Genomic DNA, 21192 nt, shown 5'->3' with positions numbered 1-21192 from the left:
GTCTTCCTAAACAGCCTCTTAATAAATGTATAATATAGTAACTTTCAAAACGGTTTGCTTAAATAAAACATCTTCAGAAAGACGGAGTAGCTGGATGCAGCACAGAAATCATGAATGGAATGACACAACACAAAGCCATGCCTGGGTTTACACAACGGCTCCTATGGGAAAAAAGGGGGACCCTTTTATAAATTGATTGCCGCAATCTAGATCTGGGTAGCAATAAAGTGCATTGCTTAAAAATATAACTTTTTCTTGGGGGGGGGGTATCAGTTCAGAGGAAATTTAAGGTGAAATAAAGCAGTCGTTTACTGTATCAGCTGATTTGTATGGCTAGCATAGAGACATGCTGTCACACAGACAACATAAATATATATTTATATATAAATAATATAAATAGTATGCGTTTCTTACTCTCCATGATCATATCCCTGCTACACTGACTACTGCATGAATGTTCATATTGCTGTTTTGTCCTATGAGTAGACATGAAACAAAACAATGAATGTGTGCAAACACCATCCAAGTCTTTTGTCTACAAGGCTTCTCACCTGAACAATCACCGGTAATCTGAGTGGATTAATTTACCATCTGTCTGTGAACTTTAATAACCCAGCACAGTGGAAGAAAAAGTGGAAAAGACGAGGATGAAACAGCCAGACAATTCCCACAAATGCATCTTAGCAGCGTATCGCTGACTCAAAGGCCCACTTTATTCCACCAAAATCTGTCTGCAGATTATGAAATGATCAAGAGCATGAGTCCGTGTGTGGCAGGTTTAATAAAAACAATGTGGTGGTCCTTAAACATCCCCAGATTGTGTGTGAAATCAGAAAAGAAGCCAGCTTTAATGAAGTCCCAGTTTTTATATTTTATCGTTAAATCCAACACACACACACACACACACACACACACACACACACACACACACTTACTTGAAAGTGGCAAAAATAAATTTTTTTTTTTTTAAAAAAGCCGCCACTGGAAAAGGGAATGAACTGCAATACGTACACAATAACGGATTGTATTGGCCAAAGTTTCACCCAATGAGACGGCAACGGGCCACAAATAAATCAAGTTGATCAGTCAGTATCGATATGCCGTTTGTGCTGCGCTCAAGCGGTGAAAAACAGTGACATCACAGCACGCACAAGCAGCTGGTGGCAGTGTAGAAACCCTAACTGTGGCACTGTTACACATTCCAGCTGTCAGAGGGAGTAGCCATAATGCAACGATCCCGCTGTACCTTACAGTCAACAAGCAACAGACCACAAAAATAAAAACAAACAAACAAACATGTAAAACAAACGTAGCCAGCTCTATTTGTGACATCATTTCTGCTGAACAGCAACAAGATGATAATGTAGCTTTTATGCTCCGTAAACACAAAACCACCAATAGTTGAACTCAAAGACTTGATGGACCTAAAGTGGACCTGTCCTCCCTCCCTCACTCACATACATACATTAATAACCATGGCTAACCTTTCAAACATGAGGTCAGTGCATGTGCAATCTCTGGGAGTTGTCTGGCTTTAGAAAGCTTCCCCCCCATTCTTGGCTCAGTGTGATATAAAGTCTGTTTATGCGCAGCAGCCAATCAGAACAAAGTTTAAAAAGGAAGGAAGCTGAAACAACTCGTTTCCGAAGATGAACTGAGGAGCTGCAGCAAGGCCTGGGGTAGGATATATAAGGAATTGTGAATCACATAAAGCTACCATCCAAGAGCTGGAACAAAGCATTAGAGGTCCCCTTCAAGTCTAATTTAGTCATTCACCTTTGATTTCGGCACAATAACGTCTTAAAGATTTGGCCAAGCATGAGAGGCTTTGATGAATGGCAGAAAAAAACAAAGACAAAAAATGTACATGGCAGATGGCGATGGTGAATTTAGCCTGACTTTAAAAAAAAAAAAAGAAAGAAAGAAAAAAAGACAACATTAAGATATAATAGAACCATACCAAATATAAAAACATCTATTTATAAATAGAAAAACTCACAATAAAGAAAATTACCCTTAAATTAGAGGGAGGGTGCAGTAGAGTAAGAATACAGTGAGTAACAGCGCTGAGAGCAGTGCATTGAAATAATAAAAAAAGAACAATAAAATATCGACACACATTAATAATAAGGTATATATAGAGGATATTGTGTGTACAGGTAGAAATGTACAGCAAACCAACATTTTGTTTAACAGTGTAACTAGATAGAGGTTGATGGTAATGGAAATGTGTAAAAGTACAGTAATTCACAAACTCAACCTGAAAACACTGGTGTCAGAAACATGATTCACAGACTGTAGGAACACAGACAAGCATGACTCCCACACCCACATGAAATGGAATGACCCAAGGCTGTCGATTTTGTGGTTTTCGGTTTGTTTTTCTTGGATGTGTTCTCGCTCACGCAAAAGCACTGAGTCTTCCCAGAGCTCCAGGGGTGCGCGGGGCTCCCTGGGTGCCGCTGCCCTCCTTTCCCGTCTCTCCCCTCCTCTTAGGGCGAGCAAGCTGTGGTTGTTGGCGGCTCTAAGCTGCGGCGGCCTCCTCCAGCGCTGGCAGCAGGCCTTTCTCGGTCAGGTGAGCCTTCAGGGAATTGAAGATGTAGAGCTGCTGATCTGGACGGAGGGCCAAGAGCTGCTGGATCACCTTGGTGGGGTTAGGGCCCCTGAAAGAAGGTGGAGAAATGCTTAGGCACAAATGTACTTAAAGTTTTATCCAGAAACCACTGCCTTTAAAAATAATTTCTAAGAAAAAAAAAGGTGGGGACACAACTTATAAGACTTATTTTAAATGCAGTACAGAGTGCGGACAGAAAAGCAGGTTTGGTGTAGGGAGGGAGTGGGTTGACTCAAAGCCTGGCCTCTGCAGTGTACTTTGGCTTATGGGTCATCTGCTCAACCAGTGGAAATACAGTGAGTTGGTTGATTAGTAACATGTTGATTCGAGACACGATGAGTCTTTCAGAAACTTGCAAAGAAACCACTAAACATACAATTATAGACCAACTAGCATATGACACTTATCTTTTATCAAGTATGACTTTTTTTAATTGTTCTGCAAAGATATTAAGGTTAACAGACAAATGAAAAAGTGTACATTTAAAGTAGTGATCACCCAATTTTTCTTTACCATGTTTATATGTAACAGGAGACTTATTCTATTCTGTACATACAGTAACAGGATATAAACAGTACAGTATGAAAACTGCACAGACCTATTGATTCATGTCAGGTGATGCAATGTGTTATGATCCATGCTCACTGTGTGATTTTTGGTTTGCCTCAGGATTTGTGTGGGTGTATGTGCAGAGAGTGCAGGGATGGAGTCTGCTGATTGGTTCAAGTCTCTGAACTGGACGCCATGATGGACACGACCACCTTAGAGTGTTTTCACACCTGTAGTTCTTTCTTTCTTTTTGTAAACTTGTCGTTTATTTTTTTCTTTTATTGTCTAGTTTGTTTTCACACAGAAAAATTTAACTGTGTTTAGCGAACCAAAACGTGTCCTACGAATCAGCTGAAAATGTTCAGTCTGCTCATAGGTCAGGTGTCTGGGGCAGGAGAAACAAAAGTAAATACAGCAAGAGGGTAGGGCTGTTCGAGATAACGATATGACGATATAAAAACGTCTATGTTTCATTTCACGCTATCGTTTGTTTCGTGGTGTCGCAAAATAAACTGTTTACAGCAATATTTTCTCATCGTTTTGATGGTCACTGTAGTGGCTATATTAATTTATTAAAGTTCTCTCTTTCTCTTATATTTAATATAACCACACTAAGGATGGACAAGCGCCTGTTTTTATGTGTTGTCAATAGCAACAACGACAGTAAAACCATCGCGTGTCCGCTTGTTTATTTTCCACATTAACCTTTCACAATAAAGCTCAAGATCCTGTTGAGACTTTTCAAAATAAACAGAATCACATGAAAAAGTATGCACTGAGAACTGAGAATCAGTGGCATTTAAAAGTTGAGCCTGAGGCTTTGAAAACTTCCGTATCTGTCATGCAAATAGTTTTACTAAATACTGATTATACACTGTAAATTAGAGCTGGGCGATAGAACGATAACGATATGTATCGCGATATAACTTTTACTCGATAGAGAAATTAAGCTATCGCGATAGACCTCGCCGCTAGTCCTCTTTAAAAAAAATAAAAAATAAAAAAATAAAAAATGTCAGCCAATCCAAACTAAGTAGCGCAGAGCCGAACCAATCACAGCCGCAGCGTCACGTCGCGTGACTTGTTACGTACAGCACAAGTGCCAAGCCGCACGTGTGTTTGTTTGGGAAGCAGCCAGCGGGTAATGGAGGAAATGAGTGTGCCGACTAGAAAAATCAACCGAGCGTGACCGAAGAGAAAACCGATGATGGTTCCAATGCCGGAGAGATTGTCGAACGGAAGAGCCATAGAAGTTCCGTAGTGTGAAGGTATTTCGGCTATTTCAAGTCTGACAAAAAACAGAGTAGCGTGCACTGTAAATTGTGCCGAAAGCAAGTCTGGAAATACAATAAACTGGTGCATGCGTCACACTGTGCGCCACGTTATTGTTTCGGTGAAATGAATTTCTACAATACTGTTACTGTTAATTCTACTCTCTGCAGTGTTTAAATGCTTACATATACACACAGTTACTGTCCGTCCACACATACGACTCGGTTCTGCTTCTATGCCCCAGCTTTGTTTACTTTTTCCCACCGAGGCTTCTAGACTTCTGATTGGCCAACATTTCTGCACGGTTAGGAATCTAGCTCCACCTGCTGCTTTGGCATGTTCATAGCAGCGTTTTCCTTCATTTCTGCCTTTATGTGTGGACGGGATTATTTTTTAAAACGAAAACGGAAAATCTCAGTTTTCAAAAACACCCGTGTACGTGTGGACGTAGCCTCAGTCTCTGACTGGAAGCGCTAATTCGTCATTCGGCTTTTGTCAGACTAAAGTAACTGTTAAAACTGTTTGAAAAGCTAAACTATACAACAAGGAGAGATTGAGAATTTCCTTTTAGTTCTCAGTTTATTTGATATTGACAAAAGTTAGTCAGTTTTGTCTGTTCTTCTGTAAAACAAACTAAGATTTATTTTTAGAATTAATATTTTGTTTCTAAGTGGAATTGACAATTTAATCTGTTTCGTTTGTTCTATTTTGAAACTTAACCGCTTTAGCGGCTGCCTTTTGTGTAGTTTGCAATATTTGCCTTTATTTATCTGAAAAAGTCTCATGTTCCTTAAGTACATCTACCCTGTTGAACTTATTATGGGAAATAAATATTTAAATAAAAACAAGCTGCTGATTATTTCACATTTTACTTGTGAGCAACGGCACATTTAAATCTTACAAATATAGTTATTTGGCTTATATCGTGATAGATATCGTTATCGCCTGAAATTAAAAGAACATATCGTGATATGAAAAAATCTCATATCGCCCAGCTCTACTGTAAATACTGAGCACCTTATTGGAGATTAGTAGGAGTGAGAAGCGCTTCGTGTGAATGCGTTTGTCTTGTATTTTTAAAAGCTAAGAGTAGCAAGTTATTGTTTGCTGTTAAACATAGAGAGCTAACTGCACAGTACTGCTAAATAAGCCCACCTTAACTAATGTTAGCAGTCACTAAGACCACTGATTCTCCTCATATCACAGATAAATTCATCATTTCTCCTGATCTTCTGTTCCTGGTCTACTTATTAGCCCAATAGGCTATTAAATGTAAGGCTGTGGTCCATGTCTGCAACGTTCACCATATCCACAAAAGTTGAAACTGACAAATCAAGATTTGCAATTTCTCCTGGATGTGCCTTATTCAACCTCACTTCACAGAAACCATCCCTTCAGTCTGTGCAGACGGTGAACATTAGCTTACACTGAACTACTAGGTTTTATTACAAGCTTTAACGCTGCTTAAGCAACATAAAGAGCATGTAAAGGACAAAGACTGACAACAAGCAAGATGAAATACATTATATTATATTTTAAACTTCATAAATATATGCTTACCTAATGAAGCTAGCAATGTAGACATTAACAAATGTGGCCATGAGGTACTGGCAGTCAAATCTGTCCATAATGCCTCCGTGACCTGGGATGGTGTTTGCAAAATCCTGAAAGATGACATACAAGCTTAAAGCTACAAAAGACATGACATTCTGTGCGTGTGTGCGTTTTTAAAAGCCTTGCTTATATGCTCTGTATCTCTTTCAGAGCCTACTCCGTGGTAGGTTCTTTCTCTTTTCCAAAAATGGCCCAGAACAAAGTGTCACAATGGCTTAAGAAACACAAACACTGCTTGATAATCATAGGCCACATCCAACTTATGTGTGGTGAATAGTTTCTGTTGGTCCACATCCATACCTTGATTTTGAAAGCTCTCTTGAAGCCGCTAGCAAAGAAGCCACCAAAGGGTCCCACGATGGAGGCAAAGGAGGAGAGGGCAATGCTGTGGATCTGGAATGGATACAGGCGCACTGTGGTCTGTGGAAACATAGGACACGTTACATCCAATCTTGTTGAAACTCACAACTTGGGCCTGACAGTTTTAATAAGATATTGCCTTGTGTTTGCTCTAGGTGGGTATAAAACTTTGTATACTGTGTTTCAAGCTGTAACAGGCTGTAAGGTTTCCTTTAGCGCTGTTCAATAAAATTCTACAAGCTCTGCATACTTTTAATGTGTTGGTGAGAGGACTGTAAGAAGCCTAAATACTGGCACAGGATGAACCGCAACAAATAGCCACTGAATCTTACCCATCCGGTGACAGACTCCAGCATACTGGGGAGGAAGTAGTCCTGGAGCTGAAACAGCTCTGATGGCTCACAATCCACCTGGAAGCTGTTGGAGTCGTTGTTGAACTCCACCGGACACACAAAGTAGCGATAGCCAGCCATGACGTAGGAGAGCTGTGAAGAGAGCAAAGTTATGCTTCAATCGTGTCACTTGTCACCAACTAACTGGACAGAGATCAGAACTGACTGCTTTCCTGTGTTCTCGGCCCAGCCAGTCAGCCTTCCCACATGACCAATTACAAAGGAGTTTGTGCATGCATGTGCACAGTGCCGGCACCAGTAACGCATTAATGTGTCATTAGTATGGAAACTAGACGCTGTGACTGGAGACAACAACAGCTACAGCAAACCCAGTATAAAACTACACTTAATACACCCTCACCCAGCTGAACATGGGCATTTTAAAAAAGCTACCAAAGCCAAAGAGGCTAAAGCTAAAGATATCCAGAGCTCAGAGCAATCAACCTCAGCGTGAGTCTCAGCCACAAACATTTGTGATGAGTGCATGTTTAACTAAGTTGAGACAAACACATTGTGTTTGAAATGATTTGCTTCAGAGCTCATTACGCCCCGGAAATATGACACATACAGAAACTGAAGTGATGAACAATGATCCCCTCGAGGCCTACAGGTAAACGATGGGGTGGCAGCAGGGTTAGAACCGCAGACACCCACACAAGGAAGCAGTCGCAATGATGTTAGAGTGAGAGCTGAGAAGATGCAGCTTAAACAGGCATCTAAATCAGGAAGGTGCGGCTGGTATATGACATGAGGAGAGTGAGTTTTTCTGCCCTACACAGCTGATTTTACTCCATTTAACCATAATTCATTGTGAGATAAATACCACTTTGCATATTCAAGCAGCTCCTACAGAATGCTACACCGCTAAGAGCTAAAAGGAAAAAAATAAATAAATAAAATTCACATCCTACCATGATTCCAAAAACTATGGTGGAGAAGAATCCACCGATGAAGCCCTCCCAAGTCTTCTTAGGCGACAGCTGCAACAGCCAGTATCAAAGAAATCATACACCACCATACAGAGCACAACAGCCTTTAGGTGATTTGCTACATGCATCAATAATTCACAATAAACATTATATTAAAAACATTAAACATTTATGTATTTGCATTCCATGTTTAAGCAGCTTCAAACGTTCAAAATAACCAACCTTGATAAGAGGGGTTCGCCCAAAGAAGAAACCAAACATGTAGGCCATGATGTCATTACAGATCACACAAGAAATGGGCACAATGAACCTGATCACACAAAGAACAGTTTACATGGCAGGTGTATGGATATTTGCATTAAGGTGCAAAATAACTGAATTTTAATTAGATTTAGAGAATTGGATAAGGAGCCTTTAACGTACCAGATCATTCCCTCAAACAGGTTGTGAATGATGAGGTGAGACTGGGTCACAACAATCAGGAGAGTCACATGGGTCCAACCAAACTGTGCAGACGGGCACAAGATCAATGACGTGTAGTTAAATTCATACATTTTTGGACAATGACACAGGCTCTGTAAATTTTGTTTATAATCAGTGTCACGCAGAAGAGTTTTATCTGTATTGATTGTTTAACTAGCGTTTCTCACTTGTTAGTCTATAAGAGCATAACAGGGTACAAATATTTGTTATGTTTTAACCTTGTTGTGAAGCACTTTGTTTTAAATGTGCTATATAAATACAGTTGTATTGTATTGTATTAGTACCTGCTGGTCATGTTTTAGATGGTTTTTACAAGCCTTTGTGTTACCAAAAAAAAAAAAAAAAAAAAAAACTGTTACTGTGTTTCCATTCGGGTGTTTTTCTTAAGACCACTAGTGTTTCAACATAAACCTGCCCCACTGTAAACACACAGCTGGATCCTTTTACTTTGGTACATCGACAACATTATTTCAACTATGGCTGCCCGTCCCTGAGCCTGGTTCTTCTTTCTGGTTCTTCCTGTTAAAAGGGAGTTTTTCCTTCCCACTGTCACCAAAAAAGACTGTTGGATTTTCCTCTGTATGTATTATTGGAGGGTCTACCTTACAATATAGAGCGCCTTGAGGCGACTGTTGTTGTGGTAAAACTGAACTGAATTGAACTGTGACAAAGACGTATTCAAGATATATGTTGCGCTAACTGTTGAGGAAGTCTTTTTTTTTTTTTAACATAATTCAATATTTTTATTGATTCAACTGTAACTACAGCTATTCTTTCATTAGCTTAGATTAAGCAGGTCTGGAGATGATTCTACATGTTGGATTTGGCCTCCACAAAATGGAGGTCAAAGTTGCTCTCAATGCAAAGGAAACAACATTTCATAACCTGCCAACAGTAAAACAAATCTGACAGAAATAGCAGGCACATTAGGTATGGCCAAATCAAAGTGGAATGTACTAGTGGGGGGTTTTTTCTGCAGGATCCGTCTCTGACCCAATTTCCCTTTTACTTGAGGGTTTATATTTTAGCTAGCCTCATGAATAAGCCAGTAGCCTTGAGGCAGGATGCACGGAGTATGCAGGGCAGCACTTACCATGTAAAACTGAAGGCGGTAATGTTTCTTCACCAAACTCAGCACAAACATACAGAAACCTGCAACAACAGGACGACTTATTAAGACACACAGACCAACAGCATCTGTAAAGAGGAGGAAACCTCCTTAAGGTCATCTTTGGTCAAACTGATTCAATCTAGCTTGACTTATTTCACAGCATGCCTACTTTAGGATGCAGTGAATATTTTTCTTTTACGTGACTGAGGAAACGAGAGGATGTTGTAAAGCAAAGAATATCTGAGAAAATGTGGCCTGAACGGAAGTTGACTCAGACATACTGACGCTGTTGGTTTCCTGGACTCTTCAGACTGACAGTAAAGCTTCTTCAAGCAAGACATTAAGATGTACAGGATGACAAAACTCTGCATTAAATGTCACTTCAAATCACGAGCTTCAGAGCATTTGTGCTCAAAGTCATAACGGGCCATTCAATTGCACCTTAAATCTAGTAGGTAAGACAGTCTGGGTGCTTCCTTCCTCCCCACATCCTGTTTGGCATCAGCAAGAAGCTATAGTAGTAATGTATTACTAACTGACAAAGAAGTACAGGAAGTGGAACATCTAAAGTTAGCATAGTAACTGAAACAATAAGCTTTGAACTAACCAACATATAAAACCTTGAGACTCATTTTTCCATCAAAGCATGCCTGTGTGCTTCCACCAATCAGTCAAGTCCTAGTTTACATCACTTGAAACTCAAATAACATAACTGAATAATATGATATGTATTAATATATAAATTCACTGGTTATAACCAAAAATACCAAATTTGAAGAAACAACCTTGAGAGATATCTGAAATAGAATTACAACACACACACACACACACACACACACACACGATGTAGCATTCTAAATATGTACACAGCTTATTGCAACTCAGATTCCTCTTTCATCTCTAATGTATTTATCAAATGCAGTATTCATAACTGTTTTTATTCTATTTTTAAAATGAGCATTTTTTCTATTTATATATGTGGGTTTTTCTGTTCGGCATCTGTTGGTGATAGTAAAGGAACAATTTCATTGTACAGGGAAACATTTTTCTTTACTGTGCATACAACAATAAAACTTTGAACAGTTGAATGACTCATGGAAATATTACTGATTGTAAATGTATTTTGTTGAGTCAGACTGACCAATCACTGACATCTCTTAAAAGAAATTTGACACTTCTGGTTGCTATGACAATGTAAACTGCATCTAATGTCTGTTTATTGATTGTGCACTTATCTCATGTTCAGCAGTTTGTTTTAGTGTAATAAACATTTATTATAAGTCATTACTGAATAACTTGGAAGAATGTTTGTTGTGGGCAGCTGGCATGATGACGTTAACACAGAATCTACAGCAGGACTTTGTGTCTTTCTACCTGTGAGGTAGAGCGCGAAGGAGATGAAGCGGTGGTATTTGCTGAGGATGCGAAGGGGTTCCTCCCTCTGAACCAGTGTGAAGAAATAATCTGTCACGGTCTCACCATAGAAGAAGTAGTTCACACACAGCAGGAAGTACCTGTAATTCAAAGGGTTAGAGTAAATGTACGCAGCTGATGGTGTTGTCACAGCAGCTAATCAGACTCTGAATTCAATATGCCAGCGGGGGGAAAAACACAAATACAAATAAATCAACAAGGCTGACTAACTTCTCTTCATGAAAACTGCAGACAGCTAAAAGTTTACACCTGTACATGGAGAACAGTGTTCCAAGGAGTTTGAGTTTCCTGGCATAGTGAATATCAGGATTACACTACACTATAAACCACTACTGCTACAAATCAAACAGCACTGATGATTCATTGTAATTCTGCTATAATATACAGTGGGGCAAAAAAGTATTTAGTCAGCCACCGATTGTGCAAGTTCCCCCACTTAAAATGATGACAGAGGTCAGTAATTTGCACCAGAGGTACACTTCAACTGTGAGAGACAGAATGTGAAAAAAAAAATCCATGAATTCACATGGTAGGATTTGTAAAGAATTTATTCGTAAATCAGGGTGGAAAATAAGTATTTGGTCACCTCAAACAAGGAAAATCTCTGGCTCTCACAGACCTGTAACGTCTTCTGTAAGAAGCTTTTCTGTCCCCCACTCGTTACCTGTATGAATGGCACCTGTTTGAACTCATCTGTATAAAAGACACCTGTCCACAGCCTCAAACAGTCAGACTCCAAACTCCGCCATGGCCAAGACCAAAGAGCTTTCGAAGGACACCAGGAAAAGTATTGTAGACCTGCACCAGACTGGGAAGAGTGAATCTACAATAGGCAAGCAGCTTTGTGTGAAAAAATCAACTGTGGGAGCAATCATCAGAAAATGGAAGACATACAAGACCACTGATAATCTCCCTCGATCTGGGGCTCCACGCAAGATCTCATCCCGTGGGGTCAAAATGATCATGAGAACGGTGAGCAAAGATCCCAGAACCACACGGGGGGACCTGGTGAATGACCTGCAGAGAGCTGGGACCAAAGTAACAAAGGTCACCATCAGTAACACACTACAACGGCAGGGAATCAAATCCCGCAGTGCCAGACGTGTTCCGCTGCTGAAGCCAGTGCATGTCCAGGCCCGTCTGAAGTTTGCCAGAGAGCACATGGATGATACAGCAGAGGATTGGGAGAATGTCATGTGGTCAGATGAAACCAAAGTAGAACTTTTTGGTATAAACTCAACTCGTCGTGTTTGGAGGAAGAAGAATACTGAGTTGCATCCCAAGAACACCATACCTACTGTGAAGCATGGGGGTGGAAACATCATGCTATGGGGCTGTTTTTCTGCCAAGGGGACAGGACGACTGATCCGTGTTAAGGACAGAATGAATGGGGCCGTGTATCGTGAGATTTTGAGCCAAAACCTCCTTCCATCAGTGAGAACTTTGAAGATGAAACGAGGCTGGGTCTTCCAACATGACAATGATCCAAAACACACCGCACGGGCAACAAAGGAGTGGCTCCGTAAGAAGCATTTGAAAGTCCTGGAGTGGCCTAGCCAGTCTCCAGACCTCAACCCCATAGAAAATCTGTGGTGGGAGTTGAAAGTCCGTGTTGCTCGGCGACAGCCCCAAAACATCACTGCTCTCGAGAAGATCTGCATGGAGGAATGGGCCAAAATACCAGCTACTGTGTGTGCAAACCTGGTAAAGACCTATAGTAAACATTTGACCTCTGTTATTGCCAACAAAGGTTATGTTACAAAGTATTGAGTTGTATTTTTGTTATTGACCAAATACTTATTTGCCACCCTGATTTACCAATAAATTCTTTACAAATCCTACCATGTGGATTCATGGATTTTTCTTTCACATTCTGTCTCTCACAGTTGAAGTGTACCTCTGGTGCAAATTACTGACCTCTGTCATCATTTTAGGTGGGGGAACTTGCACAATCGGTGGCTGACTAAATACTTTTTTGCCCCACTGTATAATCTTTAAGATACTGCTAATTTAAAATGGGTTGATAACAAACCTCAGGACATCTGTAACGAAGTAAAAACATGAGACAATACAATAAGAAAGAAGCCAACATGGACATTTGCTTTTAATATCCCATTCTTTGTCTTGCCAAGTGAACACTGTGTGTGTCTGTGTCCTCACCAGCTCAATGTCCTGAACCACGGCAGGTCGTAGGAGTGGTACACACTGTAACCAATGGTAATGATTTCCTGGAAGCATTTTATCTGGACACAGAGGACCTGCGTAGATAAAACACTGTGTCAGCAGCACAAAGGCAAAATATTGATAGGACAAACCAGAACGGGCTTTTGGGGTGACAGAAAACATGGCAAGATCAGTCAAAGTACAGTAGAAGATACCGGTTACTTTATCTGACAGAAATGGATGAATATTCCACAGTCCAATAGTCTGAATGTATTGATGAGCAACACTGTGGATCACACTTGTGTAAATAAGACCACAATAAACAAAACTAGTTAATAAAGATCATTATTACAACACTGCTGATTCTCCACTGGCTCTGTTAAACCTCTTTGCAGGGCACCAAATACTCTGTGCAGGAAAAACCCTGAGCACAACTCAGTGTGTGTGACACAGTATGGTGTCCTACTGACACAAAATGGCTGACAGGCCTATTTTCAGGGTATTCCCTGATGACGGAGCCAACTATCCTGCAAATGATTAGAGAAACTGGATCCTCTTTAATCCACAATACTATGATTTTAATTTTCTTTAAAAAATAAACTGACTGCGCTGCTTAGAGTAGCTCTGAACATTAACACGTCTTCTATATATACTCAGTGAGAAAAAGTCTGATTCGTAACACGATTCATCTTAACTGAAATAATTTTGTATCAAAAAGCTTAATTTGTCTCAAATCACAAACGATGGCTCTAAAAGTGGAATGACAAGTCAAGTCAAGCAGGACAAATCAGTAGTTTGTACTCACAATCATCATAAGCACCATGGGGCCCAAGTAGATGATGAAGAAGAAGAAGGAGATCATGGCTAGTGTTAGGATGCCTCGCACCCACCAGTTCTTCCATCTGAAGAAAAGACATAAACATGACACTGGCAAAATGACAATACAAAAAAATTAAAAAAGCAACAAGCGAGTTGTATTTTAAACGTAAGCACAACTGAAAGAGCCTGGGCCAAAACTTTTACTTATATTATGTTATCAAAAAGGCCAAAATCATTCAAATATGTGACGAGGAATTCCTTTGTATGAATCATGACACCTCCACGGTGGCAACGCGGCTTGGCATCCACACGTACCCGGGTATTTTTGAAAACGCAGATTTTTCTATGCGTTTGCACCTTTCGTCCACACGTAAATGGCGTTTTCGGTCACTGAAAACAGAGATTTTTAAAAACTCCTGCCAGGGTGGAGATTTTCAAAAACTCCATTGTTGCATTTACGTTTGGACGAGGAAAACAGAGAAAACGCAGCGTCAAAGGTGTGCGCCTTTTTCACGTCACACGTTATCGTTTCGGTGAAATGGATTTCTACAATAGCGGACTTAGACAATACTGTTAACTTTACTCTCTGCAATGTTTAAATGCTTACATATACAACACAGTTACTGTCCCTCCACACATAGAAGCAGAACTGAGTTCTATGCGCCATCTTTGTTTACTCTTTCCCACCCAGGCTTCTAGACTTTTGATTGGCCAACATTTCTACACGGATAGAAATATATCGCTAACTGTTGCTTTGGCATGTTCCTAGCAGCCTGGACGGGATTTTAAAAAAATAAATTAAAAATAAAAAAAAATAAAAAAAATAAAAAAAAACAGAAAATCTCAATTTTCAAAAATACCCGTGTACGTGTGGACGTAGCCTTACATGCAGTCCAGAAAAAACCCGGGGTTCTTGTTTAGGTAGGTGGGTTTAAAATGAGCGCATAGCAACTCACAGTACACAGACAATGGGGGTGTTCGATATCAATAAACAAGACTGAGCGTGTTCCGGCCCTAGGAAGAGGACGCATCTTTACGTTCATAGCTTTAAAACACACTGCAAACAGCTTGCAGTTTATATTTCCTTTGATACTCAGCATACCTTGAAGAGAGTCCAGACAGCGCCTTATTTAAAACCTCAGGGGTGTCGTCAGGAGGGACCGGCACCTCTGGGACACCAGAGTCCACTTTGGACTCACTGTCTGACACCCCCTCTTTTTCTGCCTTCAGTTCATTGTCCGAACCCTGCAAACAGACAAAAACAGAGAAGAACTTGAAGAAATGGAAGATTTGGCTCTGAAAGGGAACTATTCTAATATAACCATAACAGAACATTTAGATATGTGCTGTTTAATCATAGATCACGGATGAACTTAGGAGAGTTTACCTTTTCTCTCTGAGCTATCCAGGAATATGATGCATGTCTGTTTTTTTACATATTTACAGGAGCAATGAGCTGGTGCTGTGATCACGCGATAAAATACCTGGGTAAGTAATCTCTTGGTACTTTTTGCCCAACACTCATATGACACATTTGTGACACATGTGACAAAAAAAAAACAAAAAAAAAAAAACACCACCTTTACCCAAAATGGTAACATATGCAACTCTAAAAACTCCCCACCCCACAAACACTTTATTACCATTACTGCATGAAAACCAGGCTGGTTAGAACTAACAGCATGTCAACCTGCACAGATGTTTTCAGTTCTGCCAGTTACTCAGGTTGAGGTGAGGTGGTGGTTGTGAAAACACCACACAATTTCAAAATAACAGTGAAGTGGTTCTTCTCCAACAGTTTCAGTAAAAAATAAAAATAAAAAAATAAAAAAAACTTTAAAAAAAAAACTGAATACGTGAGATGTTTGTTGGCTGCTGGCATCTGTAATATTTTCCATCTTCACACAGCACCAATGTATTATAAAACTATCAAAAATAAACAATTTAAAAACAAAAACAGTGATGCTAGGCTACTGCTTTAGGAGAAAAAGAGCCGCATATGTGTGTGTGTGTGTCTGTGGTGATAGTGGGTGTGTAACAAATGGACAGATGGAATATGGAGAGGATAATGCTTACTATTACATACTTAATGCAAGAATATTAAGAAGTCTTTATAATAAGACCTTTTTTACTTTTTAAGATCCGTTTAACAAACGAGAAGAGAGGAAAAAACAGCTCCGACGTGTGCAGGCTTACTTTCAAATAAAACATCATTTTGCAGGTCTATTTGAGTCCCACTTTCAAATAATCATGAAAACTATTTGTATGCAATTATGACTTCAGTCCACTTCAGTGTGCTGTCATCTTGTTTTCTCATCAAGCCGCAGGCAGAAATCAACCATCCAGCCCTGAGCATAAAGTAAAATTGCATCAAGTGTCCAAAACTACATGTATCGTGTCTCTTGCTCGTTCGCAAATCCTTAAATACATGTGGACGAATCGCCTGATACGCGCAGATGACATCGCATGCCCACATGGAGTTTTGAGACTAATTTAAAGCTGTCAGCTTCACACAGATCCGCAAATGTAAGCTGCGTTTCAGTCCCAGTGTGAAACAAATATGTACAAATCATTGCTTGTAACACATTTGCAACACTTTGAGACATATTTCCCTCCATATCGAAAGCATACTTTTTGTATGTTCACGTAAGTATCAGAATGGCAGATTTAGCGCCAGATCCCCCGGCTCCGATGTACAGATACCTCTGGCTAATGCTTAGTGTTCCGAGTTAAGATAAGATAAGATAAGATAAGATAAGATAAGATAAGATAAGATAAGATAAGATAAGATAAGATAAGATAAGATAAGATAAGATAAGATAAGATAAGATTTATTAGTCCCACAGCTGGGAAATGTGTTTCGTTACAGCAAAAGTGCAAAGTTATGTAGCAGAAATTAGAAAACACTGGAATGCAATAAAATAAAATACTATATACAATAGAATAAAATAGAATAATATAAACAATAGTTTGGCTCGTGGCTGGTAACTAGCTTTCTGGTCTGGGTCCATTAGACTCTCTTTCGTCTGCAGTAGCTACCACTATAAACATACTCTTCTTTTTCTCACTCAAACTTCTGCAACAAACTTTGTGCTGCAGATGTTACCGTTTCTCGCTGTAGCGCACACACACACACACCGCAGAAGCGTAATCCCCTTTCTTTCCCGAGAGAGATGGATGGATGGATACTAAATGTCCGTTAGTGAGTTATTGTGCAAGAGGAGAAATACAAAGCAACAGAGCAATGTTTTCTGAGAAGTGGTTTAGAGCGAACAACAAATTTTGCTCAGGGTGCGTCTGTGTGGAAAAAAAGCAGGAAAAAAAAAAAAAGCATCGGCTTCATCTGAGATGAACATATTATGATTAATGGACTGTCAGTGTACAGTCGTGTGTGGGAGGCTAAACACTGCTCCAAATCATCTCCATCCATATTGTTGATTTCTCAAAACCATCTGTTTGCTAATGAAGGCCTGCCTACAACACTGACTGATCTTTATCCCCCCATAGCGGCAATGCTAAAAAATATGGATGGTTAGAGCTCCTGTGCCAATAATAGAGAGGGTTTTTTAAGGCAGTTTGTTCTTTCACTTCTCATTCATCCCCTGCTGCACTCTCTGCTGCTGGTGACCAAATAAGGCTTGGAGTTGACGCATCAGATTCACCCAGCAGATGGCTGACGTGGTTTTGTGACGCCCACTTGGTCTCACATTCACAATTTGGCAAATAATCCATACTACAGCTGGATATTTATTAGATTAAAAACAAACAAATAACAATGTGTCTTTAAAAAAAAAAAATCTGCCCGTATACTGGACGTTTACATCACCAAATATTATATTAGTCGGGCTCCGGCTTTAATACATAATAATACTTCTTGTTAGGCATGCATCACTCAAATATTGATATCAGTCCAATATGAACTAGCATGATGAGACGTTTGGTTACATGTTGGTGAGATGTTCTATTTAATTCAGTTTCACTTTGTTCTACATTTACTTAGCCACACAGACAAGATATAGATACCTTAGCGTAAAGTCTGCCAAAACAGTGAGGACGAGACATGAACAATATCAGGCTCAAAACACGGATTTGGTAACTTTATAAAAGAAAATGCAGCAAATAAATATATCTTAGAATATAAATTGACTAAATCTGAATGATCAGTTAAATGATAAATGAAAACAGGACCAAAATAAAAAGTATTAAAAATGTATTCAGCGAATTTATCTTCTCTAGTCTAACTTCAGCACTGTGTGATATTTAAAGTCATAACAGTTTCTCTTTTCCTCATCTCAGTGCACCTCATTTTACTGCTCCTCATACAAGTTACAGTAGCAGTGGAGCATCCAGGAGACAAATGAAGTCAAATAATATTAATGGAGTTGGTTGTAACAGGTTATTAGATGCAATAAATACTTATAAGTAACACTGAAGACACACAGACACACAAGTTAGAGAGCAAGAACGACTTATTTGAGCTTTTTACACTAATATCACACCAGTGCTCCTCTAATTTGATATTCTCCATCTGCCCACGCCCCAGGCCAAGGTCTCTGTATCTGAGTTTGGTAAGTAACCCTACTTTTTCTGTTATTCAAACCAACATATTAACACTAAAAACTTGGTTCAAGATAAACAGTTCCTGTGAGCAAGAACTTCAAGTAGAAAAGTTTCTAATAACAAAACGCTGCTCTGTTAAGTTTGCAAGCTTTTTAAGAGAGATTTAATCCAGAGGTTGAGGATCGCATGTTAATGTTGTGAACAAAATAGTGATTCCCTGATTGGCTGCATCATGTTTGTTACAAGTCAGCCAAATATATATTAAAAAACATTGTATGTTTTATAAGACTTAGAAAATTTAATTAAGTTCCCTTCAAATTATATGAAACAGTCACTAGTGTGCACTGCCACCCAGAAGTCAAAACCCAGGAGACGAATGCAGAAGCACACACAAGAATCCACATACACACAGGCCCATTCTCCTTTTCCTGGTTTCTATGGAGACAATATCCGTCATTCAGGATGCTTGAGTTAAAAATAGACGCTCCTTTCACATAAACACTTCTTCCCTTTTATGCTGTCTTGCACATCTGGGTTTGTTTTTTCTTTAATCTCTAACTGATTAGAAAAGGCTGCTTCTGTCAGCCATAAAAGGCCATTTTTATTTGGATCTTATGGTTTTCGTGCAAAGAGGAAAGCGATTCCTTCACAGGGAGGCAGATACAAAAGTGCAGGCTTGTGATCTAGCTTCACCATGCTGGAAAGTAGCCAAAGTAGACAACTGTGATCAAACAGTTTAACTCTACTGACGTCATCAAGACACTGCAGCTATACCATGAGGTTATGTAACCTAATCAAAGACTGAAGCATTCATGCACTTGTGAACTGAATTTCACTATATTTCAAATTATGCAATCCACCATAAAACTACCTCAACAAAAGTAATTTCATCAGCTAATATAACTGTCTTTAGAGCAACTTTTTCTTTAGTAAATTGCGTGATATTACACAGAGTTACAAATGTTTGTCCACATGTGCGCCTCCACCAAGCTAGACTTTTTCAAATAAACCCTGGTTCTGCTCAGGCAAACTACTGATAAATAGTTAACTGCAAATAATCTGGTTGGGTATTCTGTATTGTCAGTGTCAATTTCTTTTATTTCAGCAGAAGTGGACATAAAATGGATACTTTTGTATCAGAATTGTAGCATTATTATTATTATCGAAAATAATACAAATTATTCACCTGATTGCACAACTGCAAGCTCAAGGTCATGAGGTAGGCTGCTCTTAAACAAGTCATGGCAAAAAAGTAAATAATAAAGAACACGTTAAACCAGTCACAGTGCGCTTCCCTGGAAAATTACATTAGCCTGTGTGGCTCGCTGTGAGGATGTCACTAATGCTTCCACTACTTTCTCCAACTGCTTTCAGCTACTCTCCAATTTTCTGTAATTATCTCGTCCTAGATATCCACACGTCTATCACCACGCCCCTTTCTTCATTCAATGCCACGCATCGTCCATGTTGAACTCATAAATGTTGCTTTTATTTCCCCTCACACTGACTGAAACAGCTTAATAACAGTTTGTTAAGAGAGATTAATTATAATATCGTGCTACCCATCAGTCTACGACGCGAAGCAGTGGTTGTTAATGTAACTACAGCTACTAAACACTTTAGCCTAGCAGGGCTCGCGAACATCATCGCTATCGGTCATATCAAACCAAAATTTACAAATATAAATAAATAAATACACAAACAAAATAAAACGTTTAGCTTAACGCTGCTGCTGAACATTTAGCATCGGTGCTAGCTCATAAAGGGCCAACATGGAGACCTTCATCGCTTATTTACCTCTGTGTGCAACGGCGTATGTGGCTAGCTTGCAGCACGCCTTACAAATCTAAGTTTATTATTTTTGGATTTTCTGGTAGACTTCTTAGCATTCAAGAAAAAGCGTCTTCAAATGTATTCAAAGGGTTTTTGTTGGACAAGACCAGCTGCTATACACATCGGCATAACGTAGGTGAAAAGGGCAGCTCCAGAATCGATGAAATTTTAACTTTTGCATTTGGTTTGCTGTTGTTTTCGCAGCGGACGAACACACAGGAAGACGGTGTGTACCACCAGCCAATCAAGTTTAAAATTTGAGTAGTTTGGCGGATGGTTTGTATAGCGTCTTTCAGATGCTTTTAACAGCTTTTACGTTGTAAGATGTGGTTATAAGAGTAAATTGACGACAGCATTGTAAAACTTAAACATGCCTTATTATTCATTCTAACATGACCTTTCTTAGTCACACCAGTCACAGTGTAACGGGAATTTCAAATCGCTCGGTGGCTAGTTAGCGTCAGGACCGCTAAATGGCAGGACTGAGTCCAAGCTAACGTTACCTTGTCCTCTGACGGCTGCTGCTGAAACGTAGGGTCGCTGTCTTTGGGTCCACGGTGCCTCAGCTCTGCCATCTTAGCGGGTCGTGACCTGACGACAACAGCGAAGGTCCTGCGGCTCCCACAAACAACCTCTTTGTTTTTTGGAGACTGACACCTCCTCTGCTAAGCTCCTAGCTAAATTTCTGCAAACACTTTCCACCCAATTCACGATCATTCACTTCCTGTTTTCAAAATAAAACTCCATATTGACTACCCAACATAATGCTAACATGACATTAAAGAATCTTATTTTAGAATAAATATTAATGGTAATATTACAATTCATGCAACATGTAACTCTTTCGGGATTGCTTCAAGAAACTGACCATTTATTATTCTTTATGTTTCTTTCGTCTTTACTGACAGTCTTTAAAAAAATATTAACAATAAGATTATAGGAAATACTTGAAACGTCTCTCAACATGAACTGGTAAACCTCCAGGCTTTATTAACTTGATTTATCCAGAAGTTTCATGTTGTTTCATGTTGCCCAAATATGTAGTGTATATACCGGTAT

At 39.5% G+C, this 21192-nt stretch overlaps 1 protein-coding gene across 1 annotated transcript; it reads right to left on the bottom strand.

Annotated features, from left to right (window-relative positions):
* Positions 1-1299: 1299 nt before the first annotated feature.
* On the bottom strand, positions 1300-20841 carry cds2 (CDP-diacylglycerol synthase (phosphatidate cytidylyltransferase) 2). The gene is made up of 13 exons (XM_026186771.2): positions 20637-20841; positions 14843-14985; positions 13727-13823; positions 12919-13016; positions 10699-10838; positions 9307-9365; positions 8154-8236; positions 7953-8040; positions 7713-7781; positions 6742-6894; positions 6350-6469; positions 5996-6099; positions 1300-2663 (listed from the first exon to the last, which is right to left on the bottom strand). Exons 1-13 carry the CDS (start codon positions 20706-20708, stop codon positions 2525-2527), a joined length of 1365 nt encoding a protein of 454 aa, XP_026042556.1. The 5' UTR covers positions 20709-20841; the 3' UTR covers positions 1300-2524.
* Positions 20842-21192: the final 351 nt, after the last annotated feature.

Source organism: Astatotilapia calliptera, chromosome 12 (assembly GCF_964374335.1).
Source record: "Astatotilapia calliptera chromosome 12, fAstCal68.1, whole genome shotgun sequence".
NCBI classification, from domain to species: domain Eukaryota; kingdom Metazoa; phylum Chordata; class Actinopteri; order Cichliformes; family Cichlidae; genus Astatotilapia; species Astatotilapia calliptera.
The sequence above is the reverse complement of the archived record's forward strand: the minus strand, read 5'-3'. Positions and strand labels throughout refer to the sequence as shown.